At 40.7% G+C, this 22052-nt stretch overlaps 1 protein-coding gene across 6 annotated transcripts; it reads left to right on the top strand.

The window, feature by feature from the left end:
• The first annotated feature begins 212 nt into the window (after positions 1-212).
• On the top strand, positions 213-19991 carry BRCA1 (BRCA1 DNA repair associated). 6 transcript variants are annotated; one of them, XM_032134474.1, is made up of 22 exons: positions 213-432; positions 799-898; positions 1328-1381; positions 1744-1824; positions 2323-2411; positions 3282-3427; positions 4113-4215; positions 5133-5178; positions 5644-5786; positions 6133-9465; positions 10132-10217; positions 11782-11957; positions 12131-12297; positions 12765-13090; positions 13740-13827; positions 14438-14515; positions 14993-15033; positions 15652-15735; positions 16124-16178; positions 17386-17459; positions 17876-17936; positions 18958-19991. In XM_032134474.1, exons 2-22 carry the CDS (start codon positions 819-821, stop codon positions 19059-19061), a joined length of 5415 nt encoding a protein of 1804 aa, XP_031990365.1. In that variant the 5' UTR covers positions 213-432; positions 799-818; the 3' UTR covers positions 19062-19991. The 6 variants fall into 6 exon arrangements, with proteins under 6 accessions (XP_031990365.1, XP_031990369.1, XP_031990370.1 ...); XM_032134478.1 differs by having other exon boundaries at positions 213-436; positions 4116-4215; XM_032134479.1 differs by having other exon boundaries at positions 213-436; positions 12873-13090.
• Positions 19992-22052: the final 2061 nt, after the last annotated feature.

Genomic DNA, 22052 nt, shown 5'->3' with positions numbered 1-22052 from the left:
GCCCCGCCCCGCCGAGGCGGGAGGGGCCCATAAGAGGGCGCTGCAGGGGCGCGCGCCGGCCCCGCGGCACCGGATTGGCTGCGCGCGGCGGGGCGGGAAGGGAAGGGCGCGAAACGCGGCGCTCGGAGCGGCCCCGAGGCGGGAGCGGCGCTGAGGCGGCCCCGGTGTTGGGGCGGGAGCGGCCCCGAGGCGGGAGCGGCGCTGAGGCGGCCCCGAGGCGGCCCCGGTTGGGTCCTGGCGGCCGCACCGGCGCTGCCCCGCGCTCACCCGCGCTCCCTCCGCCCGTGCTAGGACGCTTCGCCTCGGACTGCCCACAGGCCTCGCTGCAGGGCCCGGCCGGCCCCGAGCTGCCGCCGCGGGAAGCTCAAGTGGTTTCTCTTTATTTCCAGGATTTGGGGCATTTGCTGCGGGGTCTCGCCTGTGCTGGCTCGTGTGGGTATGCCCGGGGTCCTTTGCATAAGCACGTTTGCCGTCTTCTCTACTTCGTGTGTTTTTCCGCCTAGCAAGCCCCTCTCCTTTGCCGTTTTGTGCTCTGCGCGTTTACTGAGCTCCTCCTGAAGGCTGCTGCTCTAAACCCTTTCTGGGCGCTCCTTTGGCTGCAAGACACTGGAGAGGTTTTAACTGTAAACATTCAGAGTAAGAACTCTGTACTGTAAAGTCTTGCTCAAGTAATAACAGCAACGTGTTTGATACCGTTCTGCAGGTTAGAGCAGAGCCGTGCGGGAGGAAGCGTAGTCATGGGATGCAACAGAATTTTTTGCAGAAACAAAGCTGATTTTTTTTTTTTTTTTTCTGTAGAGTATTTTTGGATGTGAAGGATGGACTTCTCAGTGATCACTGTTGGGCACGTACAAAATGTGCTTTCAGCTATGCAGAAGAACTTGGAGTGCCCAATATGGTATGCCGGGAAATAATATCAGTGTAGTTAATCTTTTGGAGATTTTGGGGGAATATGCTTTGTCAGTTCTATGGCTTACCAGAAAGCAAGGAGATTTGTGCTTAGGGCTAAACATACTGATGTTTTGTGGCGCTCAAATGAGAAAGTGCAAGAAAAAAGCTTGTATTTTGCTCTTATGTTCTTGTAAATTTTGCTTTTCTATTAGAACCTAAACGTGTCAGTCCTCTATTCAGCGGGGGAAGAAAATGTATCTGATTGGATTAGAGTATTGTTTGTAGAGCAGTGTGGGGTTTTGTCCCTTTTGTTTCTGAAAGGTAAATGAGGTCTGTAGTTCTTTAGCGCAAACAAATGCTGAAATAGCAAAGGTTCTGGTTGCAGTCTGGCCCCCTAGTGTCTACAATTTCTGTGGTTTTGTTTTTCTTTCTGTAGTTTGGATGTGGTACAAGAACCTGTTTCAACGAAATGTGATCACATATTCTGCAGGTAGGATTGAAAACTTGCAGGTGCAATGCAATTTTTAATTTCTATATATAATTTTTTTTGGTTTTACAATTTTTAATTCCATATATACTGGTTTTAATTTCTATATATATTTCTTCAGTGCTAATCATGTATGTATACTGTGGTTTGGTAACTTCACGTGCAGCTACTTTAGGGGAAAAAGTCAATTCTGTAGAAAAGAGAACTGCAGCTTCACGAGTGTGTCAAAGGGGATCAATTAACTCACTGTAACACCAGAACAAGAATACATACTTGATTACTGCTAAGAGGTGAATGTGCATACTCAGTTTCAGGGAAAACAAAATCCTTCTTCTGTTACCATCACAAGTGTTCTTTTTTCTTAGGTTCTGCATGTTCAAACTTATCAGTAAAAAGAAAAAAGGTGTGGCAGAGTGTCCTCTGTGTAAGACTGAAGTTACCAAGAGGTGAGGAATGCATCTTTGTAAGGGGGCTGGAGGCTGAGATGTTTGAACTCTGGGGAAATGCTAACAATAGTCTTAAAATATATTAACCTAAGACTGAAATACAGAAGAAAAAGTGGTTATTAAGTAAGCTGTCTATTTCTAAAGGAGTAAATGTACTCCCTTACCTCAATGTAAGCTGTTTTCCAGGTGATCACGCCTCTCTTAACGAATGTCTGTGCTATGTCAGTGTTTAATTCTTGCGACTGATTTCTCTCTACTAAACCTCCAGGAGGAAAAATATGATAGTTCACTTTTGTGGTAGTTTTAATTCCCATAGAAATGGTTGTTTGGGGGAATTGTGTTGTTATTCCTTGGCAACAATTTCTCATTGTCTCATCTTCCGCTTTGGAGTTTTACCCCTTTTTTTTTTGTTGTTGTTGTTCAGCCAAAATTCTAGAGGCATTTATAGTTAACCTGTTCATTTGTCTTAAAATGACTGAAGTACTGATGTTATTTCAGAAGTCTGAAAGAAAATTCCAGATTTAAGCAACTAATTGAAGGATTATTGGAGACTATCCGTGCTTTTGAGCTTGACACTGGAGTGAAGTGTAAGTGTTGTGAATGTATGCCCCCAGCCTTTTTTAAAATAAGGCTTTGGCATATCGTGATTATTTATTTATAAGGTAACCCATTTACTGTGCAGTAATAAATACGGGAAGAATTATCAAAAGGTTTTTTTCTTGGACGTAGAAGCATAAGTTCCATTAAGTTTCCAAGATGTTCTCAGGAAAATCTCTTGAGCAGTTTTACTGTGTGTTTGATGACTCTGGCCAATCTTATGTTCAGTTCCTGAAATACGGCTGAATGTTTATCAAATAATGTTTAATCTATAACTGTTTACAAAGGTCCTGCTTTTGATTATGCCCAGCCTTGTGGTTTTAATTTGTTAAACAGTCCCAGAGCCTGAATTAGCAGGTGATGTAGCAGTGTTTGTTAACTCAGATAGATCCTCAGGGAGTCCAAATTTGCCCTTTCTGGAACTCAGTGCCTTGTTAAGGGTGCTGGTAGGGTATTGGTAAGTCAGGCATGTGCCTGTTTGTATTTTGGTAAACAAGACATTGTGGCTGGGGGCAGATGGTAGTGTTTTGTATATTGTGCTATAAAAAACAGACTTTATTTTTTAATTCTTTCTAACTTGCTCGGCCATTCTAAAGTCACTAGAATGAGATCCTGTTCTTGCTAGATTATCTAGCTAACCAAAATTGGTTGAGAAAACTAGTTGGCTTTTTACTTACTACTTGAAGAGTACTCAGAATGATCAGACTAGTAATTCAACAAGATTTCTTTCTTGGATAAACATGTTTTAGCTGTATATGCACTAAGCACATAGGGTCTACACAAGTCCATTTCATTACTGTATAATACTTGTCATACTCACTGTAAAAAAATTTGAGTTTTTTACCTAATAACTTTTTTAGTTTTAAAGAGTCATCGCTTTCCTAAAACATCCACGGAAGCCACTGCTCCTGAGTCCCTGTGTAAAGAAAGTTCTGTCATCCAAAGTAAGGGCTTCAGAAACAGGAGAAAAAGTGCTAAAGGGAATGGACAAGAAAACTGCACCTTGGTAACTGTTTTTTCCCATTTTATTTTTGTGGATTGTTTAAAATGTATTTGCAATGTGTATACATGCATATAAATAAAAGAATGAAGTAGGAGATTTTGGGTTGATCTCAGGTTGCTCTTTGACTTGAGTAATATTCTGCACAAGGAGATCTATATATTTTTGTATTCTGGACTTACTTGAGAAAGATGTTTGACCTGAATTTGTACATAATATTGCCATAATACAGTCTGTTACTGAAACTAGGATTGAAAACTTGTTCAACCTGCTTGTTTTATAAGGCTGCCTTAAAATGTAGGGGTTTCATCTTTTTAGGGGTAAGAGCATGACTATGTCTTAGGATTCATAAGGCATTACCCAGCTTGGGGTAATTGCTGTGTGTGTGACTGTCCATGGCATGTTGTTTCTGTTTTCATCTGCTTAATGCTGAGTAGAATGTTAGACAAAACAGAATGTAAGATCAAACTTGGAATGATTTGATCTGTTAAATGCATGACACGTTGTTTCTGTTGACACATTTCATTACTGATATCAAAATGATAAATTACTTGTACTGTATTGTGCATAGAAGCTACCAATGCATGTGAACTAAGTATTTATATCAGCCCCCTGCTAAAGTTTAAATAGCTATGGGGTTTTTTAATACACCACTGTTAAAAATAACTATTCATTTCTATTTTCCTGTCAGCAGGAAGCTAATGTGGATATTCAGCTCACAGAGACCAAAACGTGTCGTCCAAGAGACAAACCCCAGAAATGTGACTCTTCAAAGGGTATTTATATGGAGTTTGGTAAGATCTGTTGTGAATCCACACTAATTGATCTTGTGTACAATGCTTGCAAAGTAGTGAAAGGTGATTATGTTCATCATAATCATATGTATGGTTATGTAGGTGATTATAAACACTAATTTCTCCTTAACAGCCAAAAGTTATGGACAATTCCCAGTTGGTTAATCAGAAGGGTTTTTTACATAATTTATTATATCATGGCAAATAACACTGCTGTAGTGAACCCTTAAGCCTTGGGGTACGAGATCCAGAGAAGATGTTTACAGATGAGCAAAAAATTCTAGCTGTTACAGCTAAAGGTGGCTGCTGTTTTCTGAAGAATGCTAAGCCTTGTTGCCAATGCTTGAGATGAGAGTGAAATCTATTTGAGAAATCAATATTTTATTGCTATTTATCCTAGCTTTTCAGAATTTTATTTTATCTGATGCTGACTGCTGTGAGAAACAAGACAGATACCATGCATAGCTTATTTTTTATCCTGTTCCTTGAAGGAATTGCTGCTTTTAACGGGTAGAGTTTGTTTCCTCACTTCTTTCCTTATTGCATGTGCCAGGATCAAAGGGTCTGAGGCAGACATTTGAATATATTTCTCTGACTTCCAGTTCAAAATTCTAAATACTAATAGTTGTTTTGTGTATAAATTTAGAAATCAGAAACTAACTTTCAGCTAATTAACTCTTAGTTACCAGTCACTGTATTTAAACACAATTTTATGCTGGAGTCATGTAGCTATGTATACATATAAATCATTATAATTAGGTAAAATACTTCACAATTGAACTTGATTTCATCTGCTAAAAGTTGAAAGCATCTAGCTCTAGAAAGGTCTAGGTATGTATGTGATGATAGGCACTGAATCTGGCAAGTCACCTTTCTCTGAATCATTCCAACCAGAGTAACAGCTGATTTGTTTTCAGGCTCTGAATCATCTGAAGAGTTTTTTAAACAGGCAAGCAAAACTGGGTAAGTAAAGGTGAATAAGGAATTCATATTTTCTGAAGACAGTAGTTCAGTCTTCTCATTTCCTGTGTTCTAGTTTCTTAGCATAGGACTGATGTAATTCTTAAACTGACAAATGATTTTCAGCTTTGAGGGCATTAGGGTGGAATGGGTAGTTGAATTCCAGCAGTTTGCCATATTGCATGCTTTAGAACTGTTTTTTAAATGTTTTGTTGCTTATGTAGATCTTCTATAGAAAAGTAGATACTGTGCTTTAAAAAGTAAATATTAAATTCAGGGTTGCAAGAAAGGATATTTTAAAGAAATGGCCTGAAACTCTGAAGGGATCTAGTTTTGGTGAGTGTCAATCATGCAGCTTGACTTCTCCAGAAACTATTTCAGAGGGCAAAAAGGGAAAAATGAGTATCATCTTCTATTCAGTCTGTTGTGGCTTTATCTGTAATGAAATTAGATTTCTTTTCCCAACAGGTTTGAAGACAAAGCAGCAGATCAGATTTCTTCTCAAGAAAGGCTAGAAGAACTTGAGAGTGCTGAGAAAGGGAGTGAAAATTCTTGCAACGTGCAGCCTGACAAGCTGTGTGCTAAAGAAATAACACTACCAAATATCATAGGTGTGTTGTTTTGGTGACAAAGACTTAAAATGTGGATGTTCTATACACAGGAACAGAAAGGAAAAATAAGTGACTTGATCAAAGTACAAAACTAAATCTATTCTACATGAGCCATATTATAACTTACAGTACAAATGGAGAGCACTGGCTGGTAATACATGTGAAAAATTCGAAGAACATGTAATAAGATCTTTCTGCCTTTTCTAGAGGGAGATTTGTGCAGTGTAATATTCTGGTTTGGGGGGAAAGAAGACTTCTTTTAAAACAAAGTAGCCATTAAGCCTGTTATTGTGCTTGTGTGTGTAAAATAGAGCTTAATAATTTATAATACCTATAAATCTGACAGGTAAAAGGGATTTCTCAAAGGAAGGCTTGAGCGAGAAAAGCACTCAGAGCATCACTGAATGTGCCAAACCTGACCAAGTGAATGTGACTGAATGCCAGAGTTCTGCTTTAAATGTTCTTGCTGTAGACCTACTCCCAGAGCAGCGTGACAGAATAGGTGCTGCCAGTCCCACAGTGAACGGGGACACATCATTCTTTAAGAACTCAGAAGAAATGGGTGGAAAGCAAACCCAGTGCAACAGTAAAAACCAAGAGTTTGATTCAGAAGATAGCTCAGAGGGCAGGCTGGATAAAAACAAGGAAATGGATGCTGATGTACAAAATGTGGAAGCTGTAGAGGCATATGAACCTGAGAATGACTCTTCCCATGACAAAGAGCTTCCTCTGGAGAAGCTACACCAGCCAGAGACACTTCACTCTGCCACCCTGAATAAAGTCTCCAAGAAGAGACTGAAGCGGAGCATTCAGAAAGTCAATGAATGGTTTTCAAAAAGCAATGAGATTTTGTCTTCCAGTTCTTCCCTGGATGAGTCTGCTGTATCAGCTGATGTTTCAGGTGAAGGAGATCTGTGTTTATCAGATAAAGAGTCCTGTATTTCAGAAAAGACTGACCCTATGGTAGATTCCATGGAAATTGCAGCAGTTGAAGGAAACAAGAGGTGGTCAAAAAAACAAACAGCAGATGACATCAAAGACAAAATATTCGGAAAAACATACAAGAGAGAGAGGAAATCAAATCCCCCTTCTGCCTTAAAAGACATTTTACCTACTACAAGAAAGGAAGATGTGGCTGCTGATAAGTGCCTGAATAATTTCAGCAAAGACAGACTCAAACGAAAAAGGAAGACTGCCTGTGTCCTGCAACCTGAGGATTTCATCAAGAAAAAAGATACAGAAGAGGCAGATGGGGGCCCTCAAAGTGTTAATTGCTGCCTTGGAGATGCTGAAAAGAAAAGATGTGATGGAAGTGTTGCTGTTAATGAGAGTCACCTTTCTCAGAATAGAGCAAATAATACACTAACAGAACTTGAGGAAGCAGGAGGATCCACATGGAAGAAAGCTACTGAGGAGGTCACTGGCAAGCACTGTGATGGGGAACTAGAAATGTGTAACTGTGATCAGAAAAGCACCAAAAAAAGAAGTTCTGCAGCAAAAAGATGCAGGCATTCTAGTAGAACTATGTGTGCTCTACAGTTAGTAGTGGATAGAAGCTCTGTTTTCCCTGATCCAGCTGAGCCACAGATTGATAGCTATCCAAGCAGTGGAGAGCCCAGGAAAGTCGATTCTGAGCAAAAGCAAGTCAGACGCAGCAGAAGGCTTCAGTTACTTACTGAGGAAATGACAAAAGAAACAAGAAAAGGACTAATGGGAGCAAGAAAGAGTAACAGTGATCATGGAAGGTGTGCCTCTGGAGGCCAAAGGAATGTGGTAACTGACTCTGCTGAATGCAAAGACCTGTGTGAGCCTCGAGATACGTTGAGTTACAAGCCAGCCACTAATTTGAAGGGAGGTGATCTGGAAGCAAATGAAATGCAGGTTAGTCTAAAGAATTTATCTGACACTGCAGAAACTGGGAAAAGTCTGTTCAGTCCTTCACGTCAGCCTTCAAACTGTGGTCCCACTGCACCTCACACAAGTTCTCAAGACAGAGAAATACAAGGTAGCCCTCTCCTCCTGCAACCTCCTTCAGTGACTGCTGTGCAAACTGCTTCTCACCAGACTGAAGAGACGACTGAATCACATACTGCCTTTCCCCAGGAGTGTGGGCATGATTCACAGAGTGTTCCAGGAGACTTCAAAACTGACAAGTTGCCAATGGCTAAAAATGTTTTGGAGTTGACTAAGGAGGCTGAAGACAGTGAATTAGACACGCAGTATCTGCGAAATATATTTAGGCATTCAAAGCGCTCATCCTTTAGCCTTTTTCAGACTCCCAGGCAGACACATGCAGTGGAAGGTCCTGCTTCTGAAACTTTATCATGTGCTGCTCAGGGAGAAAATAAACATAGCAAACAATTACAACCAGAAAGCTTGCAAGAAGAGAAAACAGCTGCTCAAAGCTTGAGCAGGGTTTCTGAGCAAGAGAAGCTTAAGACCTGTGAGTCTGCCCATGTTGATCGTGTGTCTTTCTTTGTTGTCAGCACAGGAGAGCACAGGAATTATATTTCACAGGCTGCAGGGGAAGGGACTCTGGCAGCAGTGACAAGAACAGGGACTGCTCAGACTGAGGACAAAACCAGATTGCTACAAGAAGAGCAGGGCCATGAAAAGCCAGTGTCAACTGAGATAGGGATAGAAAGTGAGTTGAGACAGAATGCCATGAAAAATAGAAGCCAGAGTGATCAGAGTAACACAGAGAAGCATGATTCCAAAGAAATGGATTTAAACACAGGCCAGGAAACAGGCTTCAGTTCAGAAAGCAATCAAGCAGGAGAGACTGAAGTTGTTGATTGCAAAGGACCAACTCTACATTTTCAATCCAAATCAGTTATTTGTCCTGCAACTTGTCAGCAAAGCCCTGCTGAATTCAGCTGTGTAGTCACTAGGACAAAAAGTAGCAAAAGAGAAAGAAAATGTGTAAAGGGGAATGAAGAACAAGCAGCCCAAACTGTTAGCACAGCAATGCCTGAGTGTTTAGCTGCAGAGGCTCTAGAAGAACCTCTTAGAGGGAACAGTGATCTTACAGGTTTGTCTGAAACTCCTGATGGCTTGCTGTGCTCTGATGTTGAAGAGAACACCAGCTTATGTGAAGCTGATAGGAAAGAGCAATCTGCAGTGTTTGTAAAAAGTGACAATGCCCTGGGAAAAGAACTGCACAATAGAAATGCAAGTTCTAAGCCAAGATCTCGAGGCATTCACAAGTCTCGAAGGCGAGTGCAGAAACTGCCATCTTCAGATGAAGAGTCCTGCGAGGATGAAGACTTACCATGCTTTCAGACGTTAATCTTCAGCAAATCAGCAAGCACACCTTTGCAGAGTGATAAACAAATGACATCTGTGGTAGAGTCTCCAGTGAGTCCCAACACGTTTCCTCACGGTATGAGTAATGATGACAATGTTGTGCAGAAAGTGCCTGAAGCTGCCCAAAGTAACGTGTGTGTTTCACCAAGCCAGGAATCAGAATGCTCTGTCAACTTATTTTCTTCCCAGTCCAACATGTCTGAAGAATCAGTCAATGGAGCACAAGAGCTGAAGAAGCATTTACCAGAAGCTCATGTATCCAAACAAATGAGCAGTGTGAATGACAGTGAAGAGACTTTCCAAAATTGTGATGGAGGGCTGAAGAGAACTGAAGATGAATGCCAAGAAGACCCAGACATGGGAGCAAACTTAGGTACAAATCAAGATTTTTATCTCTGCAGCTGTGTTTATAATGTCCTTACACTGAGGTTTTTGGTGTTTGCATGGGAACTTTGTTCTGTGTTTATGGGGTGCTTGGTCTCCTAGAGGAATGTATCTACCTTAAACAATCAAACAAAAACCCTCAGTGGTTTGTTTCCTGAAAATTATGTTCTTCCAGTGTTCTTTGTTCAGAGCACAAATTAACAGACTGGGCATTAGAGGCTGACTGTTTAATGGGAATTTATTTTTGAGGGAAATGCTATTTCTCTTACTGCAATGTGGTACTTGCATCATCAGCAAAACTTCACAGCCTATCCAAGATTTTTCCCCAGATGAAATGTTTGATGAAATTGGCTGTAGGATTTTGTAGTGAATATTTTGACCTTTTTATGGCCTTTGTAAATGTTTAGGACTCTTCTATCACTGTTGAAACACAGAATTCTGTTTACTTTCTCATGTGTATGACATGGTATTCTTTGAAATGCTCACTTAAAGTAGATCTGTCCTTCTAACTTCAACATTTTCAAAACTTGTCACTTTAGAGTTATAGTTATTCGTTCTCTAAAACCCTCTGCATGGTAAGAGATAATGTTGGTTGGTTTGTTGTTTGGTGGGATTTTCTTTAACCCAAGGGGGTTTTTTTTCCACCTTCTTCAAGGTGAAGCATCTGGATACGACAGCGAAATAAGTATTGTAGAAGATTCATGTGGACCACTCTCTCAGGGTGAAATCCTCACTACACAGGTGAGTTCATGCACTAAATGCTGGAAGCAGCTTACATTCTAGGAGATAAGCAAGCACATGAAAGCTGTGAAGTCAATACAGTGGAAAACTTCTTTCATCATAATTCTTTGTCACTACATTACTTCCAAAAGCATAATTAATGAAGAACTGTAGAGTTGCTTCTATGCCATTACTTTTCCAACTTTGCCTCACCTTACACTGCAATGGCCACAGCTTATGTGGTATTGGTTACAGGGCTTAATTGTGGGAGATGCTAATTAATGCATCTCCACACTTGGCCAGTGCTGGAAATGTCAGTCCCTATATTTAGAAGCTTTAATGATAGGAATTTATAAGGATTAGGTGATAAGGATTAGAATTGTTACAGTAGATATTTAGAAGCACAGAGACTTGTCTGCTATGTGTAAAGATTAAATCAAATAATTCCATATCAGAATAAATCATTCTATATTAGAATATTATAGATACAAGTCCCAGCAGGCAGTGTCTAATGAAAGGTGTGTCTAGCAGTGTATTTTTTGTCTGCTGTTAATACCCTGAATGCTGCTCAGGGGCCTGACTTTATGTATTGGGTGATTTGGGGTGGGGTTTCAGTTGAGGGTTAGGGGCTTGGGTTTTTTTGCTTTGCTTTGGGTTTTTTTTTCTTTTGTCCTTTGTGACTTTAAGGTGAGTCTTATGCCAAATCTCTCTTCAGTATTACCAGCCCTATGGGCTTTATGTATGTCAAAGGAAAGTGAATTTGATTTCTGTGCTTTATGGGTGCTTCTGTTTACAGCATCAGTGTAAAATGTAATCAGCTGGCAGGGAATTGCTACCTAATGTATCTTCATGGATGGAGATACTGGGATGTGCCTGCTCTGAATGGATTAATGGCAGTATGGGTGGGGAATTTGGGGTTGTGGTGTGGTGATGGTTTTTTGTTTGTTTGGGGCTTTTTATGGGTTCAGTAACAAAGAGGCTCCACACGGTGCCAGTGCTGGAGCTACAAATGGAATATTCAGTTCTGTGGAAATTGCTTCATCATGTAAAGTAAAGGGCTTGGGTTTTTAAAAACATCCTTTGAAACCCTGAGCTGCTCTTATGAGGACCTGCCTATGGCATGTTTTTAATAATGTGATTTTTGAGGGGGAACATAAGGAAGAATATTACGAAATATTTTAGTCCTTTAAATGATCTTTGGGGCTTGTAGTAATGGTGGAAAATGAAGACTCAATTTAAAATTTAATAATGAATATCATGTATTGAACTACTAATGCGGTTTGGACAAAATTACTTTTAAGTGAATTTGTGCAGGAGTTGGGTTGTTTTCTTTTCTGAATGATTAAACCCTGAGACACTGAAACTGAAATAACATGACTGGCAAAACGTGTGTGTGGTTGGTGGGGTGGTTTTGCTTCTGATGTGAGGTGTGTGCACTATTTGTTCCAGTAAAAGCACCACGGTCACCTTTTGAACATGTGGCAAAAACTAATTCAAAACTTCTGCTATTTCTGATTTTCGAGTGTTTGTTAAAGAAATTCATCCTGAGTTTGCTAATGTTGGCATTCTTGTGCCTCCTTTGCAGCAAAAGAATGCTATGCAAAATAGCCTGAAAAAGCTTCAGCAGGAAATGGCTGTGCTTGAAGCAGTGCTAAAGCAGCATGGAAGTCAGAACTGTGAAGCTTTACCTGTCCATAGGGAACCGCCACATGCTGGTACTGAAGGAACATTTGAAATGGATCAAATGAGAGAAGGAAAAAGGTCAATGGTTTTGTTTGGAGTTTGGGGGCTTTTATGTTTATTTCTAGATTTTTATTTTAAAAAAATCTTAAAATATCTCTGAGCTTCTGAGAAATTACAGGAGATTCACTGTTGCTACATTTCTCTTATATTTAGAGTGAAAAAGGTATTAAAATCAATTTCCCTCTCTCAAGGTCTCCAGAATTGTTGCTTCCATCTTCTAAATCATCTTCAACACAGAGATCAGATCTGGAGAAAGGCCTTGAGTGTGACAGTGTCCTAAAGAATGAAAGTCCCTCTGAAAAGACAAAACCTGTGCAGGAAGCAGTGCAAGAATACAGGCAGTGTCAGCTTGAAGCAGGTAACATTTAAGAGAAACCCAGTGCATTTTTATTTCTGGTGGTTTTCTCCTGTTCTCTTCATGTTATTATACATCAGCAAGGTACAACTTTTTCCTGTAAATCAAGGATTTTGATTTATATGTTCCTGGTCATTTTAAAAAGGTGTTACTGCTTTGTTTGGTAGCCCAGCTGTATGGCTGCCCATCAAATGCAGTGTGACAGCATTTTGACAGTTTTAGGAGTTTTTCTGTCTCACTTCTAAATTCAGACGCTTTGACAAATACACTGCTGAAAGTTTCACAGGTGTTCTAGTGTCTTGCCAATAGATCAGGAAAAAGTAATGATAGAGGCAAAGATGAAGTGATAAACATATAAGGAGAGGAAGTAACTGCAGAATTTAAACCTAAAAGAGAGAGCAACACCCTTCTACCATGGCTACAAGAAAGAGATGCAATTTTCTCAAGGGGTAATTTCTCTTTTCCTTCAGAAAATGCAGAGGAGCAGAAATCTGGGACCAGGCAAAACAGCGCATCTGTCTCATCAGATCTTTTTGGAAATGTGACCCAGAGTCCAAATAACTCTTCCTCTTCTGTAGGGCTTTTTACCCCTCAAACTGCAGAAGCCACAGATGAGCCTGTCATACCTCAGAACACTGATAAAAGCTGTGGCCCAGGACACAAATTGAAGAAAAGTGTTTGTTTTCCTGCACCTGTTCTGGACAATGCAACTGGGAAAGAAAATGCTACAAGTCCAGTTGTGACCAAGAGGAAGGAAATGTCAATTGTGGCATCAGGTCTGAATCACAGTGAGCTTGTAAGTAAATTCCAGAATTTTGAGATCACTAGTTAAGTGATTCCTGATTACTGCTATAGTCCTCAATAGAGAGATCTCTAAGTATAATAAAACAAATCTTGTAAGAATTGCAGGTGAGTAATGCAGCAACTTAAGTCAAACTTTATCATTCCTAAGACTGTGAGAATGCTGCCTGTAATGGCACTGTTAAGCTTAGTGAAGTTTGAACTTTTTAAATGATCCCTGATGTCTGGGGGGGAAAACACATGATTCCAAAACCAGAGGACTTCTAGAAAGGCAAGGGGGTGGGGAGGGGCTGTGTGCGTGTTTGGTTCAGTTAGTGTTTCCAGGTGATGCTGCTTCACCCAAATTCTGATCCATAGTGAGCATTTCTGTAAGTAATAATTCTGAGTTGCTGATAACCTGTTTTTGCACTCAACTTCCAGAAGAATTTGGCTTTTGGGTTATAAAACACAAACCAAGAGCTCGGCTTTACTTTAGTTTGTTGAATGGTGCCAAACCTGACTTAAGGAAATGTACATTAGGTGTGCCAACACAAAAAACTGTTACTTTAAAGTAACTGTCCTGTGACATTATGCTCCTACAAACTGGGGCTGCTGGGGGGGTTTAAAACTGTTGCTAACTATTAATTTTCTTAACTGCTTTTCAGTTGGTGGTCCAGAAGTTTGTGAAAAAAACTCAGAGCACTTTATCTAATCACATTACCGAAGGAACAACCCATGTCATAATGAAAACAGGTTTGTTGGGAGCTATGGGACCAAATCCTGTATTGACAGACCATATAGAATTTTACCTTTAGTCTAACCAACAAGCAGACAGGTCAGCAATAAATTTCAGTAAGTTTGAGGAAAAGGTACTGATTGTTTTCTCCATTGTAAGTTTTTTGTTGAAGCTTGTGAATCTTTCTGTTTCACAGAATCAGTGTGAGGGCATGTTTTTCCTTTTTGTGTTTTTCCTTGTGTAATTCAAGGTTAATGTTACTTCGTATTTGTTTCTCCAGCTGCTTGGTCATAACTTCCAGGTGTTTACAGCACACTAATGTGAAGTAGCTCAGAACCAACCAAAAGAAAACAAAGATAGTTCCCAAAGAAATCGTGCTTTTTCTTGCCTCTTACCTTTATTGAATAATTTTTAAGAGGGTTCACAAGTGGTACAAGTGATTCGTTTCTGCTCATTTCCTTCAGTTTAGTAGGATCACAACCCTGGATTGTTGGAACCTTTGTATAGTTTTGATATTTTGCTGCTGCACTTTGCAAAAAATGTTTGCTTTTACATACAAATAACCTGACCTGTGGTGTTTTGCTAATGGCAAAACTAAAAGAGCTCTTACTCTTGTTTGCCCTGCAGATGAGGAGCTGGTGTGTGAACGGACACTGAAGTACTTCCTGGGCATTGCAGGAGGAAAATGGGTAGTTAGTTATCAGTGTATGTGTAACTTGTTCTGGAGCTAAATGGTCTTTGCCCTTCTACCATGAATGCAGTCTTCACTTGTTACAGGAAAGAAAAAGGATCTCTTCATGTCTTGCCATCTGATGTTTTGCAATGTTTCTTCTAAATACTCTGTGTTTTTTAATTTTAATTTCTTTTAAACAGCAGCATCAAGCTGCTTACTCTTGTGAATACTTTTTCTGCTTTCAGATAGCCACACTGGATTGCTCCCCACTGTGGCAAAACCCTTTTGTCCCTCTTAATTTAAATCTTTGCAAAGTATGGCATCAATTAGTGTAAAATTAGTATTATTTATAAAAGGTAAAAAAGTTCTTTAAGTTCTTTCAGTGTTACACTGTACTCCTTTAGTACAAATACCTTCCATTTATTATAGCAATGAAGTCAGACTAGTGGTAGTGGAAGAACCATTTTGCTGGATAAAATGACTTTTCTTGTTCTGATCTTTTTATTTAGGGATAATTCAGTCTTTTAAAGAAAGAAGGATACTGGATGAGGTAGGTCTTTTATGTTGAGTGAACTGTCAAATGGTTAAGTAATGCTGTTACATGATGGACTTATCAGTTACCTCAGATATTGTCTAAACATTCAATATGTAATTTTAGCTCTGAAACCTGAGATTCTAATTTTACCAAATGCTAGGACCAAAAGCCACACTTAGGCTATATGTGTTCATTGGCATTGAAGACATAATGAGTCCCTATTGTTTTTTTAATAGGTTATAGATGTATTTTTTAGTATTTCTACTGGTATTAATAGATTATATCATAGAGCAAAAGATCTATTCTTTGCTTAAGGAAATAATGTTATGTACAGATAATTTCTATAAATAAGACTTTATTGATAAGACAATTATAGTCTTTGGAGTGTGCTGCTTCTTGAATTTAGTTTTCTAGACTACTATACAGGTTGACTATAATTCATTTCTTTAAAAATTGCCTGGTGCTGCAGGAGTTTCATTACTCCAGCATTTCTTTTGCAAAGCCTTTTAATTCATATTCTGAACACACTCATAGATTTTCAGTTCTGAAATCTGCCATCTTCCTGTTTTGATGCAGAGCTTTGACAGGAAAGTGTTCTCTCGCTTCTGATTCCTTGCTTATGTTATGTTCCAGGAGAACTTTGAAGTTCGAGGAGATGTAATTAATGGGCGGAACCACCAAGGTCCTAAGAGGGCCAGACAGGCTCTGACTGAAAAGGTACAAATGGGATGCAAACTCTGTCCTGCTCTGTTTCAGATACGTGGCTGTGCTGGCTGAGTGTCTGGAATGCCTTCCAATTTCTCTGCTCTTCTGTATACACAGAGTTGTACAAATGAAGCATTTTTGTACATGAAAGGTGAGCTCTGTCAGCAGCAGAGCAGATATTCTGAAGTGACTCACTAAGCTTGGAGTGGGTGCTATCTTTTTATAACGTACAGTTAGTGGTCTTTAATATTCTTTTGGTTTGGAGGTTACAAAGAGCTTTGGATGTGCTTTGTGAAATAGGTAACTTGATGACAAGCCCTGGAAGTGCACTGAAAACAGCATATTAAGCATTGTCCTTTAAAAACCCCACATGAACTTTAACATGTTCCTTGCTTTTCAGATCTTTAAAGACTTTGAGATCTGTTGCTATGGACCTTTCACTGATATGACTACAGGTGTGTCATTTTAGTGGAGTTGGATGAATAGTTAACATAAAAATACCTTGAGCTGTGCATTCACCAGAATTTTACATTTGACCTCTTCTTGGGTAACTTTTTAGCTCTTCTCCTCTGGAAGTTTTAAAATACCTACAGGGGGTAAAGTGTAGGTAAAGAACTTTATCCACTTGTATCTCCAAATGGAGTGGAAATTGTGTTCTTTTTTCTTTGGATGTCCTCAGACACCCCCCAGCAATTTTGCATTTCAAACTAGGCCTTTTATCTAGTTTATCTCTGATTCTCTAGTGCTGAAGGAAAAGCATTAATGTCATGCTGTCTGGTAGTTGTGATCCATACTCTTGAGCACTTGTATTTGAGCATTTTTTCTTCTGTCTTAGTAAGCAGCTCCTAAGCATCCTTTTTCTAGCAGTTGACACATCCTTGTCTGTCTATAGGAGCAGGTGTTAAAAGCAAAACACAACTAAGCCAGTAGTTAGTATAAAAAGAAAAAGCTGTTCAGGAGAGCTTCATTTTTTTACTTTTAAGATTTAATAAAGTGTGTTACATGTTTTGAAAATTTAAGCTATAATTTCCCTGCTTAAAATATTTGTACTTGACTTCCCATTTTTGTGGTTAATTCAGCAGGTACTTTCTGATTTGTCCAATATAACTTTATTTTTGACTGGGTGAAATATGCTCACATCTCTTGACATTTACAGTAATTGCTGTAAATGGATGCAATGGATGCTGTAAAAGGATGCAGTGCTTTCACCTGCTGCAGTGATCCTCAATTGTGGCTCTTATACTTGAGAGACTTAATCTTCTTCACTACCAATTCAACAAATTGGTGGAAATTAAGTACTTTGGCTACTTTTGTTAATGAGAGATAATCACAGTTCTAACTGCTGACTTTTAATTTTCATTTCATGTCTTGCATCCTTATGGTAAGAGGAAATAAATTGTGACTTTAAGTTTTGGGCATGTGTTCCATTGCTTTTTTTAGGGTTTTGTTTTGTGCAGACCTGACTAGGGGATGAGGGAGGAGGGAGTTGATGTTCCCTAGCAGGCTTGAAAGTGAAAGGACTTATTTTCTACCGAGGCTAACATCTCTTTCAAATTATGGTGGTTTGTGAATGGAACAAACACAGGAGGGCTTTGGGAGTAGTGTCAGCTTCGATGTGATCTAAAACACTGAAGTAACTGACTGTTCATCTGATTTCTTCAGAACATCTGGAGTGGATGGTGGAGCTGTGTGGTGCCTCTGTGGTGAAGCAGCCTGATCTGTTCACACACACAGGAGTAAGTGTTGATGAATGTTGCCCTCCCATAGTTTTGGGAGCTGTCTGTGCAGCCTGGCAGTGTCCCTTGGTTCTAGGCCTGGCCAACCTTCCCTAGAAGACAGGCCCCCTTGTAGTGGAGAAATGATTGAGGTTGACCAGATAACTAATTTGTCTTGAAATTAGCACTGAGCCTCCCTTTCCAGCACAGAAAGCCTTTTAGTGCCTGAATGTAGTCACAGCATTTCTGGAGAGAAATCACAGAAGAATCTTAGGAACGAATGTCTTTCTCCCTCTATACTTCTTCAATTCCTCTCTGAAGTGATGCTCTGCAGCAGAGTTAGCCTAGTTATTGCTCTCTGTAGATAGATATGAGAATGAGAATTATGTAAGGACAGACAACAATAGCATTTTTGTTTTTTTATCTTAAATTCCTAGAATTCTACTGCTGTTGTGGTTGTGCAGCCAGATGCCTGGAAGGAAAACACGGATTATAGAGGTAAAGCAACCCTGTCATGAGCTGCTTTCTGGTACACATTGAGTGTCTTTATCACATTTGTCCTTTTAATAGCTAAATATCAGAGGTTCGTAGAGGAATCAAAATTCTACTGCATCTGGAGATGGAAGTATGTCTTGAAAGAAAAACCTAGAAGGACAAAGTGTATCGTCTAAAGAATCAGCAGTAGAGTCTTAAAAGTTACTCTGGCAGATGAAACCTATTGCCTCAGTTGTCCTCTGTGTATCATCAGCTTTACAGAAACTTTTCTAATTGAGTAGTTTTTAAAAGGTGGGGAAAGGTGTCCTTGGAGGACTAGTAAGTTCTAGGAGAAAGCCTCAGATGGAACACGATTCCCTTGGTCTGGAAAAGTTGTGTTAAAAAGCCTTAACAGATACAGTTTTGTATTTTTTTCTTTTAAGCAAAATGCTTGGGAGAAACCTTGAGACTTTGAAAGTGCAAGTGATCCAGACTGCCTCAGAGAGAGTGGGGTTCCCCAATGAATGGGAGCTAGTTAGTCTACAGTGAAATCCAACAGAACTGGGGAGCAGGACAATGATGTAAAAAACCGAGCTGTTTCCATGGCACTGGAAAAATGAGAAAATGAAAAGATCCTGGAATGAGGAATAACTGAAAGCACTTCAGTAATTTTCTGTTGCTTCTGTCTTAATGAGACTCATTGCTTGTCACATACTCAGTATGTCTGGGCAGACAGGAACCTAAGCTCCATCACTGAGATCCTAAATTAAAAGATAACAACTGCATTCTTTGCTTTTAGTGTTTATGTTGTGTTCACTGCTGCCTGCCTGGCCAGTTGCCAAACAGCTCCTCTTTGGAGCAGCAGTATTAGCTGCCCTGCTAAAGGGAATGGTAGTGCCACATCACTGCTTTTAGACTCTGGTTTTTATCAAGGCTTTTTAAATGTCACAGATAAAGCAAACAGCTTATTCTGAAAGACATCAGTTGACTCACCTTAAGCTTGTTTGGACTCCTTGATAACAGCTGTATCATTTGTGTCTTGCAGCAATCCACCAGCAGAACAACGTTGCCGTGGTAACTCGGGAATGGGTCTTGGACAGTGTGGCTTGCTATGAGTGCCAGGAGTTCGGTGCCTACCTCATGTCCTAAGGGTGAACAGCAAGTTCTTATTGATAAAATTACTTAAACAACATTGCCATCTCAAGATGGAATTACCCACTGTTCTTTAAAGCTTTACATTAACTTAAAGAACTAGGAAATTATAGATGTTAAACAAATTTCAAAAGTTAGAAGATGTAGTGTATGGCCTCCTCAGAGGAGTGGCAATATATTATTTGCTACTGCAGCCAGTTCCTGTTTAGTTACTTGAGGACATTTTGAAGACAGTCATTTAAAAGAGGAATATTTGGCTCAGGGCTTGAATTAAAACAGACCAGCACTCTGGAGTAACCTTCATATTTTCATTTTGCTTAAATGCAAACCCTGAATACTATTTTGTGATTATTAATGCATCAGCCTTGGCTGTTGATGGATTATGGTGGTGTTGAAAACTCTACATACAGCTTTCCTGTTGTGTATCAAAGTGCCAACTCACCCTAACCAGAAACACTATCCACAGCTATGGTCCCCAGAAAGGCAGTGGTTGAGTCCAAGCAGAAGGCAAGCCTTAAAACCAGGAACCTGTACCAGTGTTGTCAGTCTGATTTCTGACAAGTGTGTGTGGCACTGTGAGAGGATAATGAATAGATGCATTTTAGTATCCCAGTGACCCATCATAAGCCCAATAAGAATCTGCTCCTAATAGTCTCTGCTTGCAAAATGAGGCTGCAAAGAAATTGGGTTTTTATGAAAGAAAATATCTTGCTTGTCTCTGTTGCCAAGCAATTCAACTTCATACCTAATTTTGTACTTAGAGAGCAGAAAGAGAATCTGGTCTCATGAACTGGGTACTTTAAAAATGTAGCTAAGTTCAGAAAATTCTTTTGTGATAAGATGCTGCTGTCTTGGAAAGTTTAAGAAAGTCTGTTTATATATATTTGAATGCACAAAGGAAATAAAATTATTTTGGCAAGTATTTTACCTAATTGTTTCGCTTTTCTTGTGTGAACCAGTCCCTCGGTCTCTGCATTGAGGCATATGTGGAAAAAATACCTAAGTGCAACCTCCTGAAATGGGGAAGGAAGTGGAGACTTACTAGAGAGAGTAAAAAATGTAAATGAGAACTTCAGAGATGCAATCAGAATTGCAACTGCTGTCAACCTGAGGAGTGAATGTGTTATCAGCTGCCCTGCAGCTGCCAAGTGCAGGTTGGCTGATCAAGCATTGCTGCTGGCAGTGGGAGTGCTGGAAGCACTTGCTCAGCTGACACACACACTGCCGTTTCCTTCCATGTGACAATATTCCATAACTACCAGGCTATTCAACACAGCCTCACTTTCAGCCTGATGCTCCTCTTATCTCTACAGCCCATGCTGGCAGTGGGTATTTTATAATCTACATTTCAAAGGATAGCTGGAGGCAACGACTAAATACTGCCTGTTAGAGGCAAGGAAAAGGCCAAGCAAAACTGTTTTGCTTTGGCCATTGTGGAATTGTCCCCCAGATCTTGATGCAAAGGCTCCTTCGGTCAGGTGCGAGCTCCAGCTGGATAATTGTCTACGGAATGACACCCACGGTGCTGCCATTCCTCCTTGGAGGTGACTGGATCTGTGGAAACTGTTTCTTTAAAGTGTTACTTATCTGTGAGCTTTTGTAGTGATGTCCATCTCGTGTAAGATTTGAATGGAGTGAAATGACTACAGAACAGACAGCTAAAGCCAAGATACGCTTCCAGAGGAGTAGGCAGTGTAAAGGGAGCTGATGAGGCCTCCATCGTGGAATCCATATGGATTTTCCAGTCAGATTTCCAGCTTTGGTAATAAAGCCCCAGCACCTGGAGATTCAGAGCACTCTGTGGGTCGTTCTGTATGTCCGGATCAAGCTCCAAGTCGTCTTCCCTGTTTGTTCATATGCCAGAGTAGGTTTGTGATAGTTTGCAGGGTAGGAAACCTGAGGTGAATGCAGTTTTCAGGCGTGGCTGGGCTGCACACTGCCCTCAGCAGCATGTGCTTTTGATCCTATTCACTGCGAGGAAGGAGGGAGGAAACACAGGAGAGGTTGGTGCTGCTGGAGCTTTGCCTGAGGCTTTGCCATCAGATAAGTACCACGTTTGTACTTAAAACTCTCTGGGTTTGCAACTCTACAGCAGCTTTTCTCGATGCAGCTGCATCAGGGTAAATTGAAGAAGCCTGAGTTCTGCTGCAGTTTGATGCAGTAGCTGGGGGCCAGCTGCAGGGGGAAGGTGGTGGACACGGAGTTCGGACGCCGCCTTTCCTGGCCTCCTGCTCGGGCCGTGCTCCCTCTGGCTCACGGCTCACAGTGAGCTGTGCCCAAGTTTTCAAAGCTACCCAAGGGGCCAGGACGTTGAATTCTTTCCTTCCCCTTCTCTCTAAGCTATTAATTGCTAAACTAATTTCTAAAGCAACGGAGGGGAATCTGCTACTTTGGGGAAACAAAGTAATAGGAAAGATGTGTGCCAATGTCTTTACAAACAATTCCATGGGTGCGGGGGTGGGTGTTAATGCGTTTGAGCTGGGTCTTAATGTCCCTACCCACTCCGAGCCGCAGGTTTGTTACAGAGCCCGGACAGTTTGACTCCTGACACAGACACGTGGGTCTGCACAAGGCTGAGTTGCTGACCTTTGGGGGGAAATGACAGGTTCAAGGGGGGATACGGGGCAGGCGGTTCGGGAAGGCTGCACCTTCCTGCTACCTCAGCCGATGGGGAAAGGAGGAGGGCGGGAGTTTGGGATAAAAGGGAGACCGAGAGAGAGAGAGAGAGAGAGAGAGAGAGAGAGAGAGAGAAAACCCCGCGGGCGTGTGCCCCAGTGGCCTCTCTCCCTTTATCCGAATAGAGCTGCAGGACTCCTCTGTCTCCTTTGTGGACGTTGACTTTTCATAGCGGGATTTTTGCGGACTCGAGTGCACCCTGAGCTGATGACGGCGAGGCTGCCTTTGTCCCGCAGCCACTGCTGGTGGGAGCCCCAGCACCTGATCCTCGCCAGCACGCTTTGCCTGATGCCTGCCTGGGCCATGCCCATC

Source organism: Corvus moneduloides, chromosome 26 (genome assembly GCF_009650955.1).
Source record: "Corvus moneduloides isolate bCorMon1 chromosome 26, bCorMon1.pri, whole genome shotgun sequence".
Lineage (NCBI taxonomy): Eukaryota > Metazoa > Chordata > Aves > Passeriformes > Corvidae > Corvus > Corvus moneduloides.
The sequence above is the reverse complement of the archived record's forward strand: the minus strand, read 5'-3'. Positions and strand labels throughout refer to the sequence as shown.